Genomic DNA, 23211 nt, shown 5'->3' with positions numbered 1-23211 from the left:
AAAATCAGCAAGCGTAAATGGTTTATAGACTGTAAATGACCTTTTTATATGTAAAGTATTTCAATTCGGCCCAGGAACCTTTTTTCCGGATGAATTGAAATACGGTCCAGGAACCTTTTTCTGGATGAATTGAAATACGGTCCAGGAACATTTTTTCCGGGTCAATTTAAATACTGTCCAGAAACTTTTTCCGGGTGAATTTAAATACGGTCCAGGAACCTTTTTTAACGAAACAATACGCAACTTGGACCGAATTTAAATTGTGCGAGAAAAAAGGTCCCGGTTCATTTGCTGAACCCAATTGAATATATGGCTTCCTGGACATTTCACAACCCTGCCTAAACGCACTATTCAGTATCATTGAACTGAACATTTTTCCTGAAGTTTAATTTTCTGGCGGTCTCTTCCCTCTCCTTTTGGCTCATTGTTAAGATGAGGATGAATGATGATAAGAATAAATAGATGATGGGAAAATCGCAAACACATATGGACAGCACGAAAGTCCCATCGAGGATCATACTGGACATGAGTCCAGACACCAGAGCCACGTTAGTCTGCAAAATACAGTCCCAGAGTGTACTACGTGGAAGCGAGGTTCACATTTTGGTGTCTTTGAAAAAGTGCCACATCTTACAGCCCTTTCCCTCTCCTGACTCCCCATAATGACTATAGGCTATGCCTAAATGTTGTGGATCGGGTAACTTCAACTTTGTTTTGTTAAAAAAAGAGTGTCGTGTTAAAGTTTAACGACGTCATAGCACAAGATTCTTAAACCATTAATCGCCGGTACACGTGGCTGAGTGGTTAGCACATCGCGCTGCGACGCCAGGGATCCCGGGTTCGAATCCCGCTCGGGCATGGTTGTTTGTAAATGTCCATTCATTAATTTCATCATTTCATCACTCATCACCCATCTTCGCAAATTAGCCAAGAGGCACAAACCGCGAAGTAAAATAAAACAAATCAATCAATCAATCATTAAACCATTAATCACTTTACAATTGTTGTGCTTAACCAGTCCTTAATAATGTGAAGCCTTTTTCAATACTCAATTGTTTGTGAAGAATCCAGAAACACTTGACACATCTTACAGATTCCAAGTACGAGTGGAAGCATCATGTAAGTAAAGTGTGAACAGACCCTAAGCTCTTGAATACTGACTAATTCTATTCTTGTCGTAAATACAACTACCTGATTTCTGGTTACATATAATCAGGATGCCGTCGCTTTGTAATCAAGGTGTCCCGGGTTCGATAACCGGTGGAGGCACCTGGCACAGTGGTTCGGATCCCACTTTAAACCGTAGGTCCAGTCCCGATTAGCCTTACTGTGCATAAAGTGGACTTCAAACACCAACTCAAACCAACTCATATAATCAGGAAATGGTCTCCATGGGGCTGTTCACTGTTAAATTTTTGCAGTGGTGGAGCCAGCCCAGTTGTGTCCTTAGAGAATTTAATTAATCATTGGGTTTCCCTATGCTTTATATTGGAGCTCGATGCAGTGTGCTATTCAAACATTATTTTCAACGATTTGAGGAGTTTCTCGTCCAAATCGATAATAAAAACGTGTTTCGTAAATCTTCTAGATAATGTGGCAAGTCATAAGTTTCCGAAAATGATGTTCTTTTTAAACTTTAAATTGTTAAGTCCACTTATGCACAGATAGGCTAATTAGAACTGGACCTACAGTTTAAAGTTGAATCTGAACCACTGTGCCATGTGCCTCCACCGGGTATCGTGCCCGGGACCCCTTGAGAACAAAGCAACGACGTTACAACTATACCATCGGGGAGGTCCAAATGATGTTCTTGTGAGGCTAAGAATTAGTATATTAAGTTTGAACGGGTTAAGTTGCATCTGTTTATGCACAAAGAGCAAGAAACTTGGCGCCATTTGGATTGACAGTACAAAAATTTAGTTTCCACACTATGTTTATGTTCTTTTCTGGTCGTGAGTATATGTAATTCAACGGCAGGTGTAGGAATCGAAGAAACTACCCAGATAATCCAGAAAAATGTATGAATTGTCATATGCGCATGATAGTATTTATTATTGTATACTACGCCCTCTTCAGTAATTTAATCACAACGCGTGCTAGAGGTAGCGGGACGTGAAACAGAAAATCCAGTATCTTTAATAACTATTCTGCTCAATGAATTTATATATAAATCAAATGATAATTTTATTAACTATGTCGAAAAATGTGGTAAAATGTTTAAAAAAGTCAATTATTAACTACTACGAAAATAAAACTACATTCGTACACTTTAACGCATCAACTCTCAACAATGAAGCACTTGAATGTGTAACAGCCCACCAAAATGTGTCTTATAGCTCTGGAATTGTCTGAGAAACTAATAATTGACACGGACAGACAGACAGCTCATAAATAGACCTTCTTTCAACTTTGCTGATTAGTTCTCCGAAATATGAAATGTAGTGGATAATTTTTGAGAGGTTATAAAACTATGCATAAGAATAAAATTAATAAGCAATGTAAGAGTTCGGCATGAATCTAATGCCAGTGGGGGACGCAATTAGTCAGGCCAGATGTAGACCTACTTTATTTCTTAGGGGAAGGATTGCCGACATTTCCTCCCAGTATTGAATCCAGCCACTTTCATCAGGGGGATATCAATCTTCCCAAGGGGAATGTCATAGGCACCTATTTATAATATTAATAAAAATAATACTAATATAATTAAATTGCCCATTATCTCGCAGGGTAATCAAATTAAATATGAATTTCGATAAGATTTACAAGCAGGTCACCACCATAGGAAACTTTTGACTGACTATCCGTTAAAATAGCTTCAAGAAGTTGAAATTCGTTACAGCAATTGAAGCTTACGTTACATCAGATCTACCGCTCTGTGTCCATTCTTGAGTTTTAATGACGGACAATAATTTGTATTCACTTATTATTTTAAATTTTAATTATGAGGAGGATTGAATTAATGCTTATTATTACAAAAAAAAAAAAAACACTAAAAGGACGCTCTACGTTAAAGTAAATGAAAAACCCTCCAAAGGCTGCCAAATTTCTCAGCTATTTTCCGAATGCTCTACCAGGTTATTGAACTTTTCGGGTGGGAGTTTTCTGTTTCCGGAGGGGATTTTCCCTCGGACCACCCCCTTAATTCATCAATGCTTTCACCTCTTGTTGGTGATGAAAAAAAAGGTTCGTGTATGGTGCGCTTTAGGGTTCAAGATCTACTTAGAACCAAAGCTGTGTATGAACACAACTTACGCATTCTCATTTCAGCTTCTCCGTTCATTGTGTATGCTGCGGGCTGTTAATTCGCACAGAAAACGATCTCCTCCTCTGACGGCGAGCTTTAAAGACACTAATTACGGAAGTTAGGGTTGAGTAATGCAGAAGAAAGACTCATTAGAATTATCGCAACCTGTGACGCCAAACAAGTTTGCCGGCTGACTAACACCTACCCAGACCGCTTCTTTGTGTTTCTGCGAAAGAGCATGCTAAAAAAGTACACGTTTCGAGCACTTGACAACCAGCGCCAAACATTTCACGGGACTGGCAACACTGCCTCAGCACAAAAAAAGAGTAAAGGAGAGAGACGTAGCTATTTCCGATGTCGATCGCAAGCGGTCTAGCACGTTGGCGGGATGGCGCGATATCATATCATCCATATGCTGTTGTTAATGTGCTTTCACTTACCGATCGATGGGTTTTCTATTGAAAGTTACATGAAGGAACGAAGGCAGTTTGTGGATTCGGAAGAATCCTCGTTTCTTGGCGAATCGCTGGTGCTTAGTGAGAAAGAGTCACAGGTGAATGGAATCCTGATGAGTGCCAAGCAGCGAGAATACAATGACAGCTTCAAAAATCAAAACTTTCCTCCTTCTCGTCACTTCTTCAGAGCCAAGTGTGACATAGAGAACTCTGCTGTGTTCGGTATCATTCGGAATATGCCCAAAGGTAAGTGACATTTTATTTATACTATTTCTAGCCTAGGTCACGATTACACCAGCAATAGCATTGAGTTTTTACTCTCTTCTTCATAGAAAAAAAAGAGGCTATATACAATGGAGTGCCCAGTCTTCATATTGGTTGTTTTTTTCAACAGTCAGGCCTATATATTTTCCTGCATTCGATTTTTTTACCGTAGGAATGCTGGGCCACATGAAGGGATGTCCCTCACCAAATCCTCTAGGACACGCCATTGACCGTGCACATTGTTTGATTAATTTGGTTTATTTTACTTCGCTTTTCTGCTACTTTTGTCTAATCGCGAAGATGATGATGAGTGGTGATAAGAAAATAATAAATGGACACTCACAACGCCTATGCCCTGGCCGCGATTCGAACCCGAGACCTCTAGCGTCATAGAGCCGTGTGGTATCAGTGCTTTCATAGATTATTTATGTCACTTTTCTATGCCCATCGCGACGACGATGATGAATGGTGAATTGATTAAATAAATGAAAGAATAAACACAACGAAATGCTCATATTACATGTCTCGCCCAGAATTCAAACCCAGGACCTTCGACTTCGAAACGTATTACGTTTACCACTTCTCCACGTAGTCTGGCACAGAGGCTATAATTTTGAATTATTGGGGAGGAAAATTGTGGCTAATACACGAATATCATACATTTATATAGTAGCTATGTGTTCCTTAATTATTGAGATTTCGCATTCCCCTCTGTTCCTCCGCTTCTAATGTGATGGAAAGATGCCGGACAACTTGCTTTGGCAAGACCGTGAAAGTGTGGCTCTATCATGTGGATGCTTCTTGATAAAGTATTGTTTTTGGTCAACTTAATGCTCAGATAGGTTAATTTATTATTTTCATGTTTTTATTTGCCTATCTTAATGCATCAAAGATTCCCACTTCAAATTCCGTAATAATACGTATATGCAAGACTTGCAGATAGCAAACTCACCCAACATTATTTCAAATATAAAGTTCTACAGCTATAAAACAAAATTGTAGCAAAATTTAATAATTATACGTAATAGTGTTTTAGATGTGTTATATTTTTTATATATTTTGTAATTTTATGATATTAACATGAAAGGAGCATGGCACCAGCCACATATCTGCGAGATGTGATGTTGTGATGCTTTCTGATAATCTGTTCCCTGAAATTGGCATTCTGGAAAACGAAAATTCACTTCCAACTTCAGTCAATATTTAATTTCTAGAATTTACATTATCAAATGAACTGACAACCGAAAGTATTAAAAATGTCTTAGTTTATAAGGCTTAGTAACATAAGAAACCAGGCGTGAATATATCTCCAACCGATTAAATTGCAGTTGCGAGACGTTTGAAACTGTCTGTGCATTAAGTTCTACGTATCTTGGAGCGTGTTCAAGGTATCTCGTTCTAAAACTTGTCATTCGCCTTTTAAATGTATAGGATTCGCGGTTAGTTTTAACGTCTATTCTTTAAGTTAAATCATGCGAATTAAGAGAAGAAGGAAGGGTATGAAAAAATCCATGATACTTCCATTAATCCTAAGGCATGAAAAACCGAGATAAGGAATACTATTTATGCCCATGACGCCAGTAAATAAATGGTGAAGGAAGGCGTTTTTTTTTATCTCCATGTTTCCTGCCACAAATACCTGCACCCTATATTCTGTAGCCTATTCATCTCGCTGGCTAATGTGATAAGCTCCGCTCCTCTCCCCTCTATAGTGGTAACATTTCTGTTGGCTATCGAATCTTACACACAGGCCGGTTCACGTGCACATTGGTATAATTGATAGTCGTAAATGTAAATTATATGAATTGATAAACCAATAATTCTGACTATCTGTGTCCACATTTCCGCTTTTCAGATGCAAGCTCATATGCTTCATCCGATTTCGTTAGCAAGGGTAACATTTCGCCAGCATTTGATGTTCATATGCGCAACGATCACAAATCTATCAGATTATTACAGGCCTCCCCGATGGCGTAGTGGTAACGTCGTCACCACATTGGTTGGGATTCCATTTTCAACTGTAGGTTCAGTCCTGATTAGCCCTTCTGTGCATAAAGGTCAACGTTATGCACAAAACCCAAACTAAAAAAAAAGTGACCGCATTAAAGGTAAATCGAATGAAACACATTTACTTGAAAATAAGTTTCAGAGTAAGTTGCACCTCGGGAAAACGAAAATAATTATTTAACTACCGAAAGATCTAGGTTCGAATCCAGGGGCGAACATTAAAAACATTAAAATTAACAACATTAATTGCGAACAAGTTCTAATGCTTCTTCATACACACTTAAAGTGCCGTAGAGCGACGGTGGGAAGAGCTCTTTAATCCTTAATTTTTCCTACTTGTCATGCGTCCACCCGCCTAAGTCGTCTTACCATCTCACTGCCGAAGTTTTCGCGTTCATGTCCTGGCCTAGACATAAGGGTCTGCCTTCTTCAATTGAGGCGTTGCGGATACGAAGGGCGAACTCAACTAAAGTACATTTTGAGGAAAATGTGTTTCAAGTTGTGAGGCACGGGACGGGGCAAATTCAACAAAAAAAAACTTTGGAATAAACTCAGGAAACTTTCCGATCTACTCTTACCATGTTTTTGTGGAGTTCGCACTGTGTCTGACAACTTGAAACGCATTTCCCTCACAATGTACGTTTGTTGAGTTCGCCCTTCGTATCCGCAACGCCTCAATTCCATCTATCATTTTCCTATTATCCTAAAGAGGCAGACAAGTGAAGTAAAATAACAAATCTATTTCACGTATCAAACTTGTGTTTTGGAACATTTGGAGAAATGTGAGATGTAAGACCTTGAAGGGACCATTAACCTGCCGTTACTCAGTTGAAATAAAGTTCATTAAAGTGAATTTTATACATAATTTAAATATATATATATATATATATATACTTGCTTTTGAAACCTTGTGTTATTAGCAAAACCTTAAGAATTTTCACAATAAGTACTAGGTTTCATTTCCATATTAAATTTGTCCAGATTTTGGAGAACATTTGTCTGAATGCACCAAACTACAAATTGCAATGTGTGTGCTGGGTCCATTGTCAAGTTAATCAGCGATTGATGATTTTGTTTATTAATTAATATAATTAAGGCCGCGCAGCGCATATTCGTACATTCATGGTTTCTAAAACTAAATTTTTAAACCAACTGTTATATTATTTAGTACCAATTATAATCAATTAATTCTGTGTCATGAATAATTCGGTATACACAGTATATATATATATATATATATATATATATATATATATATATATATATATAGATGTGGGTATACGTGTAATACATGTTGCATTTGTCTTCTGTATTCTTCTTATTTAGCTTCGCAATTCTGTGAGTTTTAGCTAAATGTGACGATGAGGATGAGTGATGATTACATGGAACTGATGAAGGGACACTTACATAGAATACCCATGCCCAGGGCAGAACTCAAACCCGCAAACTTTGGTGGCGAGATCGAAAGTCAACCTCTTAACGCGTTTGGTTGCCGAGCCGGCTCTGAAATACCCACATACGTAAACAAACACTTATTAGATGTGCATAATTATCGAGAAAGTGAACCAGTCATAAACAGTTTTTCGATGCATCGAAATTATACCATGTCAGGTATTGACTTTGAAGCAGCCCTAGAACGATCCCTTGCTATTAATCCGAGTTGGAATCTGTTCTATTTTTACACCTGAGTGGCTTATGTATATATGTACACGGGAATGGTCATGATTTACTAGTACCTAAATCTGCTTGGTAACAACCAACCTCAGGACAATGTACAGTGCTGTTGATAAATCTCGTTCTGTGCAATGGCTGTTTCTTATCTAATAAACTGATATGAAGGAGCATTGTTGCGAAAGTCATTCTTTATCCGGTATCTAAATCTGAAGACTTAAAACCGTGATAAATTTGGATCTATTCTTTGACAGAAGATTACAAATAATAAAGTTCATTATTGATGTGAGGAATTTTCTGTTGCTGCTAAATAATGTTATTGAGCACTTTCATTACTGTGATACAATAGTTTGATTGAATAAGATTTATTTTTTCGTTATTTTTCTTCCACTTTTCGTTAATCGCAACGATGGGGATGAATGGTGATAAGATGAGATTGATGAAGGAATTTGAATTTGAATTTGATTTGAAAATTGTGGGAGCGTCAGCACTTAGGCTATTTTGCTCCCGTCACATTATACGGGGGCCAGCCCCTTATCATTACAAAGAACAACTCTAACGTTGCATAATTAAAAATCTTAAAATGTTCTGACTTCTGTTAAAAGCTGAGGCTGTAAACGGGCACTCAGCACACATAAGGACAACAGGACAATACAAACAAAATTATACTGGCCATGGGGCCAGTCGCCAGTCTTCAGTCCAGGGTGTACTAACGTGGAAGTGAGGTTGACATTTGGGTGTACTACGTGGAAGGTCACCCCTTACACCCCGTGGATGAAGAGACAATCACAAACACATAAGGAAGACACACCACAATTCAGAGGAATATCCTCGCTGAAGGTTCAGGTACCAGAGCCTCGTTAGTCTGCAAGAATGCAGTCTAGAGTGTACTAAGTGTGTGTTAGAACTATCTTAATCAGTTTCACAATGTAGCTCTTGTCCAAAATTCAGAATCGTATTCAGAATGAACCGAATAATGAATGAACATTGATAGGGCTAAACGTAAGATGTGTGACTGTTTTCAAATTGTAAAATGTATAATCACTTCTTGTGTAAAAGAAAAAGAAATAAATGTTATAGCATACTGTTTTGTTGCGTAGCAACCATTGTAAGAAACAAGTGAAAAGAGATAATAACAAAGTTTGTGAGTAGTTCGAATCACTTCAAATCGAGCATAAACTAATGTATTCATTTAGTGCAAATAACAACTATATTCACCAGAGAACGGTGTTGTGATTTTGAACTATTTACATTACTCTTATTTCATAATTTGCTGTGAAGTAGAATAGTAATTTCCTGAGCATAAAGTAAAATGCTCAAGCCTCTACGACACTATCAGATGTTTATACATTTTATACACATTTTCTTTATGCACAGTAGCATGGATGGAAATTTCGACTTTCGAAAACATATATGCCTAAAAGGTTGCATTATGTGAGAAAATGTCCTAACTAAATTTTCACCGGGCCTGGCGTAGACAGTTAACATAGTTGCCACTTACTATGAACATTGAAGATGACGTCAAGGGGCGATCTCTGTTTATTCTCACGTATATTGACTTATTGCTAAGTTCTAGTTGTCAAAAGGAGGGGAAGGACCGTCCTGTGCTTCCTGAATCAGCCTGGCGGGAATACCTAAACAGAAAGAAAGACACAAGACACTCCTTTCGCAGCGGAAACATTTTTTGTCCCTCTTTTCAAGTAATTTAGGCACTTACAGGCACTAATAACAGAAACAGGCACCCAAAGACGAAATAGGCACTACAGAATTTACATACGTATAGTGACTGTATTACCCTGAAACCTACGTCTGTACTGCAAGCATACGAATTTGATTACAGGGATATGCGTGTTGCAAGTCAAGAGGCAGAACTCTGAAGCCAACTCAGGGGTGAATAGCATACGATAAAACCATCTTCATACAGAGTTTTTCCACTGTTGGAAAACAGATTAATTCTTCCTTTTCTTTTGACGTAAGTGGCTTTGATTTTGAATTAGAGTTCTGATTGATTGATTTTCTTCTTCTCTTCTTTTTGAATGTGTTCAAAAGGGTTAGATGGGATAACAGCCACAGGCTGAATTCCTTCCTCAATAAAGATGAATTCGAATTTGATCTACTCATAAACGATTCTCCACATTCAACTCGTATCATCTTGTACTTCAACTTTACGGACCGACCTCCGTAGAGATATGGTTAGCACAGCGCGCTTCATGGGTCCCGGGTTCGAATTCCTGCCTGGGCATGGGTGTTCTTTGTGAATGTCCTGTCATCAATTTCATCACTCCTCCTCATCATCGCGATTAGCCAAAAGTGGCAGGAAAGCGAAGTAAAATAAACCAAATCAATCAATTCAACTTTACGGGAAATAATTGCCAGCACATTACGGTGATATTTTTTACCACAAGGGCATCCCCTACGGCGCAGTGGCAACATCGCCGCCACCTTGTAATCTAGCGGTCCCGGGTTCGATACCCGGTGGAGACACCACAGTGGTTTCGATCTCACTTTAAACTAGGTCCAGTCCCGATTAGCCTTTATGTGCATAAAGTGAACGTAAAACAACAATTCTTTACCACAATCGACCTTGCTTGATGCAACACAATTCCATATGTTTATCGGTAGCGGTCACTTTTGTGGGTCAGTATGTACTCATGCGATGTTTATTGAACATGCAAACTACTGCGTACTAATCCCTTGCGACATGCCCGCTTGTCTTTTCCTGTTCATTGGTTTTTCCATTGTCCATAATGTTAATTGTAGTTAATACAATATCTTAACAGTAATTACAAGGCCATTGCGCTCAGTCGCTAACTGCTTGCAGTAATTTTGACATGGCGATAAAGCTTTAGGGAGCATTTCTTTTGTGTGATAATGCTTGTAGGTAAGGAAGCTGACAGTTCAGCTCCTCTGAGCAGGAAACTAAATCGCATGACGTGAACTCAGTATTATCAGTGTTGCTAGAAACATTGTAGAGTTATGAAATGCAGAAAACATTTGCCTACTACTACAATTATTACCGCATGGGTTCGATGCCTGCTTCAGTCTCCGGGAATTTTCGTCCTGTGTATAGGGCCGGTGGCAACCCACCATCGTGAGGAAATTGGGGAGCTCCGAGTGAGTGAGCGTAATCCGGTCGCGAAGTCCTACAACGGCTGGGGGTTTTGTCGGGCCGACCACCCGTCCCCCTAGTCTGGCTGCAGATCTCTACGCCCCCCTGGTGGCCCGCGTGGGAGGGAGGCCAGCAGTCGGTAGGTAAGCCAGGGCCCAATATTGGGCTGTAGCGCTATGGGGGGGGGTTACTATTATTACCACCACTACTACTACTACTACTACTACTACCACCACCACCACCACCACCACCACCACCACCACCACCACCACCACTACTACTACTACTACTACTACTACTAATAATAATAATAATCGTAATAAAATAATAATAAATGTTAAAATTGACGGTAACTGTCGACATTATAGTGGTCTATTTGTACCTCAGAAACCAATACAAATATTCTTAAACACAGTAAAAGTTTCGCGATACATAGCTAAAATCTGTTCAAAATTACTTACATATTACAATTTAATATTATTTTAAAGAAATGATCTTAAAACTTGCTGAAACAGTTAAGGAATGTCCCTGTGACAATTGTTTATTTGTTCCTAAAACGGTATATTAATCCAATATATATATAGCCCCAATCCCACCACTCACTGACATAAATGTTCTCCATGAAGGAAGCCCCGGAGGCGAAAAATGCCCGATTACGACCCCCCATGAAATCGTCCCAAAAGGTCGAGAAAATTCAAAAATCGCTCAATCGGCCCTTCCTTAAGGGTGAAAATGCCCTTTTTTCACATCCTTAGCAACCGTTGCTACGAGCATTTTTTGCAGCACACATTGTTTCCTTCAATTCTTAATTGTCTAGCTACATTATATTTCTCACAGATCACACACAGATGAATCAACTCCTGGTTAGAAAAGTTGCCTCAAACAAGGGTGACATCTACATAAGGAGTTTCAGCCCAGACACAATTACTTACGTTTATATTGGTAAACTAAATACGAAAATATCTACATCGTGGTTGTTTTAATTAAATGTTTAGAGGTATAATAACATACACTTACTTAGAGAGTTTGCGGTGCTTGTAGTTCACCATGGAAACGGACGTTGCTAGGGAAGTTAAATAAAGTTTATTTTCACCCCGAAAACTACTGTAAGTGAATTATGCTAGACTTTTCGAATTTCAAAATTTGAGCGTCAGAATTTATTAGAGAGGAGAGGAAGGAATTCGTGGGGAATGACGGAAATCAATTATTTTTCAATTACGTTTAAAAATGCGAAAATGACAAGAGACGTTTCCGATTTAGTGTCGCTATTAAATTCGTTTATACAAAACATCTAACTAACTATCTTGAAACGGTTATTACTTACTTAGTTTATTATTAAGAAAATATACAATATTTGTAACATATTAAAGACTATACACACATAATTTTACGTTGAAAACTTATCAAATAAGCGAAACACGTCGGCGAGAGCACGAGACGCTCGCTTAGCCTTTTTCAAAGGGTGAAAATACCCGTTTCATTCTCCCTAGCAACGTTTCTTTCCGTCCAGGGGCTACAAATCCGCCATTTTCCCCTCATGGCTTTTACAACTTCTACATGCAATAATTACATTTGAAATTGACATACCTTCTTTAAATATTTTTTAATTGCAAACGAAATTGGAAAATAGTTTATCTTGATATCTAAAATAACAACAAATCTCCTGCATATGTTTCGATTTTTATGAATCGCACTGATTAATGTAAGCACAGATGTTGCAATGCTAGATTAAAAATGTACACGGTCATATTCGACTGAGGCGACACGTGGTGTCCAAGTCCAAGAAAATAATAACAATTCAAGTAACTTGCACTTTGTATCTTTTGGTGCTTAGTTGAGAGTTTTTAGTGCCTTCCAAAATTTTTATTATCCTCGAGGTAATCAGTATAACATATGATTAAATTCATAGTTAGAAAACATGCATCAGACAATAATGACATCTACATAAGAAGATTTAGTGTAGAGATAACATAAACAGTCATGTATAACTTACTTAATTAGTACTCAATATTCGATACATCATTGTTATTTTAATGAAATGTTTTAGACATGTAATACTGTCTTGATAGCCATGCCTGTAATTGAACATGGAAACAGACGTTGAAAATGTTACATTAATGTCATATTTTTCCAGTTGTGACGTCACGTAAAATATGACTTGTTTCGACTGTCCATACCTTACGGAAAATAAATTTTGTGAGGGGAATTGTCTACCAGAAGAAAACTAAAAGTGTGCTCATGTTGTTTAAAAGTAATTCGTGTGCACAATAAGAGATTCTAACAATATACAGTAGAAAATTATGGGCTGTATCTAACGAGTGAAGATAACATATAACACTTAATTCCTTAATTTTTATGTAGGAAACACAAATGAACACTGATGTATATAGTATGTTAGATATAAGTAGAATTACCTTCACCGTAAGTTAGGTTTTAAGTTTTGTGCAGAATATGTATTTATGTATTTATTGTGTTATCTTAAAAATTGATACTAGGGGACTTAAAGAACGTTTAGTTTCGCCCCGGAAACTACTGTAAGTGAATTATGGAACACTTTTCGAATTTCAAAATATGAGCATCAGAATTTATTACAGAGGAGAGGTAGGAATTTAAGGGGAAGGACGGAAAACAATTATTTTTCATTTACGTTCAAAAATGTGAAAATGACAAGAGACGTAAAATATTGCTTTTCCGATTTAGTGTCGCTATTGAATTCGTTTATACAAAATATCTAACTATCTTGAACTGGATATTGCTTACCCAGTTTATTATTAAGAAAATAGAAAATACTATGTGAGTAGATACCATATTAGAGCCCGTACACACATAACGTTACGTTCAAAACTTTCCAAATCTGCGAACCACATCGGCGAGCGCAAGGAATGACGGAAGACAATTATTTTTAAATTACGTTTAAAAATGTAAGAATGACAAAAGACGTAAATACTGCTATTCCAATATAGTGTTACTATTCAATTCGTTTATATGAAATATCTAACTATTTTGAAACGGACAATATTTACCCAGTTTATTATTATGAAAATAGACACAAATATGCTGAATATTTGTATAATACTAGAACACTTCCACACATTAAGTTACTTTCTAAACTTTTAAAATAACCGAACTGATACACATGTTCCTCTTCATCCAATACAACATGAAGACATTTTCGAAGTCATTAAGATCTATGAAGAACCCCATCTATAACATGATTGCGCCCACAACGTGACCGAAGGTCACGCATGCGAGCGTACAAGACGTGGCCAAGGGCCACGTCGAAAGTACGCGAGTCCAATATATATATAGCCCCAATCCCACCACTCACTGACATAAATGTTCTCCATGAAGGAAGCACCGGAGGCGAAAAACGCCCGATTACGACCCCCCATGAAATCGTCCCAAAAGACCGAGAAAATTAAAAAATCTCTCAATTGGCCCTTTTTTAAGGGTGAAAATGCCCTTTTTTCACGTCCCTAGCAACCGTTTCCAGGGGCATTTTTTTGCAGCACACATTGTTTCCTTCAATTCTTAATTGTCGAGATACATTATATTTCTCACAGATCAATAAGAGGTGAATCAACTTCTGGTTAGAAAAGGTATTTCAAACAAGGGTGACCTCTACTGCATAAGGAGTTTCAGCCCAGATACAATTACGCATAGGTACTAGTAAACTCAATGCGAAAATATTTACATCGTCCTTGTTTTAATTAAATGTTTAGAGGTATAATATCAAACAATTATTTAGAGTGTTTGCAGTGCTTGTTGTTCACCATGGAAACGGACGTTGCTAAGGAACTTATGGAAAGTTTATTATCACCCCGAAAACTACTGTAAGTGAATTATGCTAGACTTTTCGTATTTCAAAATTCAAGCGTCAGAATTTATTACAGAGGCAAGGTAGGAATTTGAGGGAAATAAAGGAAAACAATAAATTTCCAATTACGTATAAAAATGTGAAAATGACAAAAGACGTAAATATTGCATTCCAATTTAGTGTCGCTATTGAATTCGTATATGCAAGACATCCAGCTAATAATCTTCAAACAGTTATTACTTACTCAGTTTATTATTAAGAAAATAGACAATAATACTTTGAATATTTGTGCCTTATTAGAGCCCATACACACATAAAGTTACTTTCTAAACTTTTCAGATTAGCGAACTTATACACTTGTTCCCCATCATCCAATACAACATGCAGACATTTTACCCCATCTATAATATGATTACGCCCACAACGTGGCCAAAGGTCATGCATGCGAGCGTACAAGACGTGACCAAAGGCCACGTCGAAAGTACGCGAGTCTGTGGTATATTGATGAGATAGATACGTATATAAATAAAGGTAAATCATTACCCTTCAGAAGATTGCTATAATTGGATAAGTTATTATCACGTCTTTTGTGACGGTAATTATTCCTGTAACTTTGAAAGATACAAATAGCAATCTGCTATCAATTAGTTAGTTTCAGTTAAGTGAATATTCTGCTCATAACCAGGTCAAGGTGTGAAATGTAAGTTCTAGCACCTACGTGAAGGATGTGTTGACAATTCGTAATGACAAGGTTCTGGGAAAATGATCATTTTTCTCACGAACATTTGTCAGATAACTAATTTCTTCACCGGAATGATTCATATCACGCAACAAAAATAACACGTTATCTGAGGTCATAAATCATGATCTTGACATGGGGTGTATTATGTGACAAATTGGATCAATGTTTTTAGATAGAGATTGACATTGAAGGAATTGATTTTTTTGCTCTTGTGATGTAGATTATTATTCGTAAATTAAATATCGGTTTAATAAAATGTTTGTAATTATGCATTAATTACGTCAGTGCTTAAGGATTTTTGTTATCTTTGGTGTTAAATGTTGAAAACTTTGCAAATGAAACTGGAGCTGCATTTCCTGCGCAACCATTATCCTCTTTGTGCAATAATCACAGCATGACTTCTCAATGATTTATTGGGCATTGATTCTTAAATTCTTGAAGAACTTTCTACTAACAAAAATTGATATCGTATTCAATTAGTGACTTTCAGTTCACAAAATCTTCATATTCATGTAGGCTAGTAGTTTTTCATATATCGAAAGTTAGTATGGATGTACAGATTAACACAACCAGGATAGTCGCCAACGTAAAAGGATTTCTTTTTCATCATTGATGATTAGCACTCTACAATCAGCTACGTGGCTACTCTCTAGGGATGGTATCGAGACGATACTTTGCACTCTTCGGTCTCGTCTCCAATTGTAACTGCATGTCTCGTTCTCGACCTCGTTCAATTTACTGATATCCGTCTCGTTCTCGTCTAGAGTCTCATATCACCGCACAAACTTTCACAGCGTATAGAGGTCATTAAGACAATGAAAGATTGAAGAAATTTTTGTTCGAAGCCTCGTTTCGACGGCATGAGTCCTCGAAAAGAAAAAAGAAAAAAAATGTCTTGAATATAAATATATGTAACCAAACAGCACAAGTTCCCAATTGTCGCTAATGGGTCGACTTTGCAATTGTATAAAAATATATTACTCGTCCATAAATAATCAGGTAGAGATCAGTTTTCGGTTTGATAAACTTTTTCAATATCGTACCAAAGTCTAAGACACCTTGGCGCCGACTTTTGGGTGGGCAAAGCACTTCCTGCCCCACCTCCCAATTCCTCAAGAAGTAGCTATATATTATACATATACATTAAACATAAAAATATTAATGTTGTCAATAATGCCCTCCTTTCCCTCTATACAGTGTGTCTATAAAGTCACTTAACATTTGAATGAACTAAGGACAAATCTTTTCTTTTTTCCAAGTGATCTGATAAAATGTACTGTATAGAAGAGAGAATAGCCGTTGTTTGTGCTCGTCTGCGTGGAATGACGTATGAACAGGCGCGGACGGACTTCACTCGGAAATTCAGAAAACCAGGCCCCACCAGGCTGGCTATTAAGAACCTGGTGAACAAATTCGAGTGAATAGATAGTGTTGAGGATGAGGAACGTCCTGGTAGGCCAGCCATAACACCACAAATTGTGGAAAATGTACAGGACGAGATTACACGTAGCCCCACCGCATCGACCATGCGACTCAGTATCCATAATCCCAGCATCTACCAACTGTGGCTCATAGCACGGTGGATTGGGGCACAGCAAGCTTCTTACTATGCACCAACAGGATGGGGCACCACCATCTTGCCATCATCGTTCCTGATCACCTAAACGAAGTTTTCACGGGTAGATGAATTGGTCGTGTCTCGCAACGGAGAGTTGCCACTCCCCCCGCCCCCCCCCCTCGATCTGACCCCATTTGACTTTTCATTTGAGGATTTATCAAGTGTAAGGTGTACGGGGCGAGGATCCACATCATAGCTCAGTTGAAACAACGCATTATGGCCGCAGTTGCTGAGATTACACCAGCTATGTTGGAGAAGGTGTTTCGGGCTGTGGTGGATTGTTGGCATCTGCGCCTAGACTTGAGGGGTGGTCACATTGAGTTATACTGACTTTGTGTCCTACTGTCATATATGTTTCAGTACATATTGTATTTTGTACCATAAATCCTGTTCATGCAGAAATGTTAGGTGACTTTATAGACACCCTGTACTTATATGAAGTTGACGCTTCTGCTTGAACACCAAGTTTAGGTCTCGTCCCGATTCTGCATGGGCTCATGCCGTCCTCGCTCTCGTTTCTATAAGTCGCGAAGCTTCTGGTCTCGAATTTTACACACCTGTCTCGGTGTCGGTGAAGTACGGACAATTTTCCATTGGATTATTTTAACAATGTAGTAGCCAAAGGCCCTCAAAAAACTTCAATAGACTTGAATGGACATCCGTACAAGTCTATGTATGTTTCCATTAGCAAATCGGATATGAATGAATTTTCGTGATTTTCTACTTCTTCATATTCACAGATTTCAGTACACACACTATATTTACGGAAGATAGTCCGGCGTCCACGTATGGTAAGTAAGCCTTGTTGGTTTATTGCAAACATTTGGAATAAACTTCAAAGATAGCCGAGAAGCAACACTGAAATAAATCTAAGCTTATGTGTGGGTTTCATGTGACGTGTGGATGCGCACAGATTCCATGTTTTCGGCCAATTTTATTTGTCGTTTGCAAGGAAATATCCAACACGTAGCGTGTCATACATCTGCACCAATAGCACGTTTGTTTTTAATTACGAATGTCTGTGTTAGTATCTCCCGCCCGCGCTTGAATTCCTTTTACTTACAACAAATGGCCTCAATCATGGCTGCTCGAAGCCACAATGCGACAGTTTGTGACGTAGGTTAAACACACCTATACATAAGGGCACTCTATTAAGGCAAATCTCTAATACGTTTCTAGCGCATAAATTATCGCGAGATGAAGTAAGGGGCCTTCATCGTTTCTTATTGGCAAGTGTCAAATTATATCCTGTTTTCATAGAACTAACTCTCCTCTCTATCTTCTTGCTTCCTTCTTGCCCTTTCTTTTTGGTAGTAAGTTTATATTAGCGGCCAATCAACCAAATTACGTTAGAAGAAAAAGCAAAGTAAGTCTGTTTTCCATTCAGCAAATAAACAGGGTGTTAATTAAGATACTTTTTCCTTACAGTTTTCAAAGGTGAGTAGCCAGTTGGCTACAGACGCATGCAACGTGCTCTCGTGGCGGAAGCGAGTGCAAGTTCACTTTGACAAGCGTTTCTTTCAGTATGCAGGAAACTTTTTCGCATTGAGTGATGCGCTGTGGTAGCAGGTGGAATTATTGGCGTAATAACTTTCTGTGAAAAGAGGCGATATGTGCTTATAATAAATATGGCAATATTCTGTGTCTCTTTCCCCTTTAAGCAACGAGTTTATGGATTCCCCAAAATTCCATTTTTAGGAAGTTATATCAAGAAATAAGCCATAAAATCTTAACAGCAATCAAGCTTACATTCGCACACATCTTTAAATGTGTACAGTATAAATGAATATTTATATAAGCTATGAATTGTTCTCTTGTATTCTTCACTCGTTATCTCATATTTCAAAAATTATAATTCTCTTTGCATATGAACGTCCTATACACAGAGTGGAATTTGAAAAAAAATCAAGTTGGGGGAGGGGATTCCAGTAACTACTCTTGAAGTATCAGGATATTACGTAAAATATGTGTATATATGTGTGCGAATCACCGTATTATGAAGGTGGAACATTCTTCTAATTCGAACTAGAAAAATGAATTTTAATGCCTACCAAGAAAACGACGAAAATAGCACGATTTTATCTACAAATACTCATTGAAATTACTCCAAGGATAATCTATCCTTGACTATTCTGAACAAATACTAAAGCTTTACTGGTGGTAACAATAATTCATTCCCTTTCTATTCCATTTTTAAGGCATTGATTGTTCTGCAATAGCGCTTGAACTCACTTGCCAGATTATTCTAAAATTAGTTGTATAATAATATTAATTCATCAATTCATTCTTATATTTTGGAGTATAATAATATTCAATATAATAATATGTAGCATTCCTACTATTCGAAACACAAGCGAAACGACAGTACTTCGGTGCTGCCATCTGCGAATTAGCTTAATCCTATTTAATATGCGTGAATCACTTTTATTGACCTGAGTATGGATACTTAAATGTATGTGTTGTTCAGATTCTCTAACCACCTTTTTTTATCTTTCTTGGAATCCAGAGTTGACAAAATTGTGTAGATTTCAACTTATTCGTACACTTAATTACCACATGTTTCAACATATGAACTGAATATGTAAATACATTAAAGGCAATGTATTTTGCGCATGGATGAATTCACCTAATGGCCAACAATGTAAGAGAAGAAGAAGGAAAGCTGTTTATCATGAAAGAAAATGTGGAGCATCTTTTTGTTCCACAACGCGTCGATTTTTGGTAAAGCATGTTCGATTAACCCATTTAGAAAAGTTTGTAGAGACATAATGGCGAAAATAGAGGAGGCAAATTTAGACGATTTGTTGCAACGATTACTGACACCAATACGAGGTCGGGATGAGAAACGTCTTGACATTCCAGCAGAGGAAATAACAAAACTGTGCTATGCAGCAAGAGACACACTTCTGAACGATGCTAGTCTCTTGGAAATTACAGCTCCTGTTAAAATAGTTGGTGATATTCATGGACAGTTTAATGACCTTCTGAGACACTTACACCGAGGAGGCTTCCCACCGTACAAGAAATATCTTTTTCTGGGCGATTATGTAGATAGAGGTAAACATTCCGTTGAAACCATAACCTTGCTGCTAGCATTGAAAGTGAAGTACCCAGACTCTGTGTATCTGCTCCGTGGCAATCACGAATGTGCCAATGTCAACAGGCTGTACGGATTCTATGATGAATGCAAACGCAAGTACAACATCAAGGTGTGGCGAACATTTTCTGACTGCTTCAACTGTTTACCACTAGCAGCCGTCATTGATACGAAGATATTTTGCTGTCACGGTGGCCTTAGTCCTGACTTACACCATGTGAGTCAGATTCAAAGGATTGTTAGACCTATCATTGTGCCTGACCGAGGCCTTGTTTGCGATCTTCTATGGGCAGACCCTGATCGAGATATAAAAGGATGGGGAAGGAACGAGAGAGGAATATCTGTTACATTTGGGTCTGAAGTTACTGCTCATTTTCTTCGCGCCCACAAGTTTGATTTGATATGCAGAGCACATCAAGTTGTGGAAGATGGGTATGAATTTTATTTTAAGCGCACATTGGTAACTTTATTTTCTGCACCTAACTATTGTGGTGAATTTGAAAATGCTGGTGCAATCATGGATGTCGATAGTGCGTTGGTCTGTTCCTTCAAAATTCTGAGATCATAGTAGTTGATATGGAATTAAGTTGGTTAGCTTATTGGCGTCATAACATTTATCATTTGTATTCGCAAGACTGAATGTCTTTCAAGTTGTACGTTTTTCCTAAATTGTGTGCCCTCTCAGGAATATATTTATCTTGAACTATGTTTTTGTTAATTGCGAGGAAATGAAATTTAAGAACTTTGATTCTAGATCTTTGAAAAGTGTCATAGTAGGAACTTGTATAATTGGAGAGTATATGTGCGAGTGTGTGATATGTGTAAACTTGAACGGCATTTGGAACGTATCACTGTAAAGAAGTGTGGTACAAATGTTCCTTCAATAGCGCAGTTCTTATTTCTGTATGAGAGACAGTAATAAAGAGTTATTTTTTACAATCGCATGTTTAATTAATGTTATTTACTAATGATTGTATACTCTTTGAGAAGTATTCAAGTATAGTATGAAGAACGGTCGCGAAGTTACAGAAACTGCCTTTATCAATATTTTTCTTGCACATGAAACAAATAGTATTTCTTTGTATACAAGTCAGTGCACATGGAGTTATCGCATAGTCTAGCTAAGAAGTTAGATGGAAAAGTGAGGCGCATATGTAAATCGATCGGTACATTCAACTCCCCTCTAATTTGTTTACTTTTGTTTATCGATTCACTATGAGTCACGGTGGAATGAACCTCCTCCGCATTATCTGTCTTCCAGGAAGTGCGCGAAAAGTCAATAAATACTTTGCGTCCGAAAAAAAATTGAAAGGAAAATTTTGTTTGTACGTTGGCTGATGAAAGAATAAGATTTCTCGTTGCACAAGAACTTCTGTTGGCACCTTGCACACAAATGGAACTGAATTTCAAACTACAAACTAATGAGTAGTTTTTAACCTGGTCTCTGGGAAAATTGATAAACACACCTTTGCACAAATTTGAGAATATATCTTATTACTTAACTTTCAAGTCTCCCTCCAATTTGTTTCTTTAGTGCTTCAAATAATTTTCATTCAAAAAGGGTCATATCTGGGATGTAAGGTAGATGACTTAAGATTTCGAATTTATGAAGGGGGAATGGCTTCGACACATACAGCCTCGTTTTTCTCTTCAGCTCAGAAGTTGTATCTTGAAGCTTGTGCAAGTGCATGCAGTGTTGAAATGTAGTCTTTGGTTTAACCACATTGGGCTTATTTGTCTTAATACAACAGCGAGCATTTTCTATTTTATCAGCAAGATGTGTTTAAGAACCCTTGCATGATGAAAATACTTGTTAACAGAATAGAATGGTGAAGAAATGGGGAATTCAACAGTCTTTATCTAAAATTAATGGAAGTAAATATAATGTGAAGTGGAAGGTATTGTAATTCTTATCTTTAAGAGTGCTACAAAACCAACGATTATCGCTGGCCATAAAGATGATCTATCTATTCATAGCGAGTCAGTAGGCTGAGATTATTTTGTCCAAGTACGGCGACATGTAGCTGAAAAGCATCACTTTATTCTACATGATCGGATTGAAAAGTGGTAAACATTATTTTCTTAAATTCTGATTCCAAATGACTTTACGCAGTGAAGTTGGAGAATGATAGGGATTTTACCCTTCTCATATTTAATTTCGAAATTCTGAAACAAGGGAAGTTTTGAACTGGCTTGAACGTGGATGATTTTTGTGTTTCACTCATCATCGTTTTCATGCAATAATCATTCAGCCTTATCTCGTTTAAACTAGAGATAGAAAAGTGATGTAGAACATAACAAACTGCAACTATACAGAGCAAAGTCAAACTAGGAACAGGCACACTGCATATATCGAGATGATGCCCTCTGCGAGAAATCAAAGATGTATGTTTCCTTGCGTTGTAGTCCTATGTACAGGGTGCTCAAAAAGTTTTTTGACAACTTCACATCCAAATAGCTTGAATTTGCAATTGATATAACCATACTGCAGTTCACATGATGTACAGTGTAATCTATAAGTATTACAAAGCAAATTGTCTATCACCACATTTACTCCCTTTGTTTTATGCAATGAGAGCTTCAAGAACTGATACAAAACACCAAACAATCTGCTTACAGCCTCTGAACCAGTATACGTAAAAATACAGTCCGTAAAAATACGTAGGAGGAAGAAAAAAAGACGAAAATAGTCATGGACAATTTGCTGAGTAATACTTATGGATCCCACTGTACCAACTTAAAAAGTTTTGTTTCAGATTTTCCGGTGCTTCATCACATTGGGCCAGGATTGTGAGAGATGGCCTGACCATCTTTTACATCACGTTGGATTTGTAGAGGTGGTTCAATGGCCTGGCTTCATAGATCCACTGATATTATAACCCTGAATTTCTCTATTTGTTTATATCAAAGACAAAGGGTGCCAAAATTCTGTGAATAATCTTGATGCTTTAAGAACAGAATAACCAAAGCCATTGCCAATGTTGACGGTAACGTACTCTGGCGAATACGGACAGAGTTGTAACAAAGTTTGTATGCTGTACACACAAACTGTGGAGTGAACACCAAAAACCTTTTGAGCTAGTGTATTACATGAACAGCGATATGCTTTCGTATGTCAATTACAATTCTTCTTATTTTAAGTGTGAAATTGTAAACATACTTATGAACACTCTGTATAATCTTTCAT

General features: G+C 37.6%; 1 protein-coding gene and 1 pseudogene across 1 annotated transcript in view; both read left to right on the top strand.

The window, feature by feature from the left end:
* Positions 1–3569: 3569 nt before the first annotated feature.
* Positions 3570–23211, top strand: part of LOC145985246 (adenosine deaminase 2-like) — a 50768-nt gene continuing 31126 nt past the window's right edge. The window contains exon 1 of the mRNA XM_083119023.1: positions 3570–3945. Coding sequence (XP_082975149.1) covers positions 3633–3945 — 313 coding nt within the window. The 5' untranslated portion in view covers positions 3570–3632. The remainder of the gene's footprint in view (positions 3946–23211) is intronic.
* Positions 19616–20963, top strand: LOC145985247 (serine/threonine-protein phosphatase PP1-gamma catalytic subunit pseudogene; annotated as a pseudogene).

Source organism: Lepisma saccharinum, chromosome 3 (assembly GCF_977018435.1).
Source record: "Lepisma saccharinum chromosome 3, izLepSacc3.1, whole genome shotgun sequence".
Lineage (NCBI taxonomy): Eukaryota > Metazoa > Arthropoda > Insecta > Zygentoma > Lepismatidae > Lepisma > Lepisma saccharinum.
Note: the sequence above shows the minus strand (reverse complement) of the source record. Positions and strands in the feature narration are given on the sequence as shown.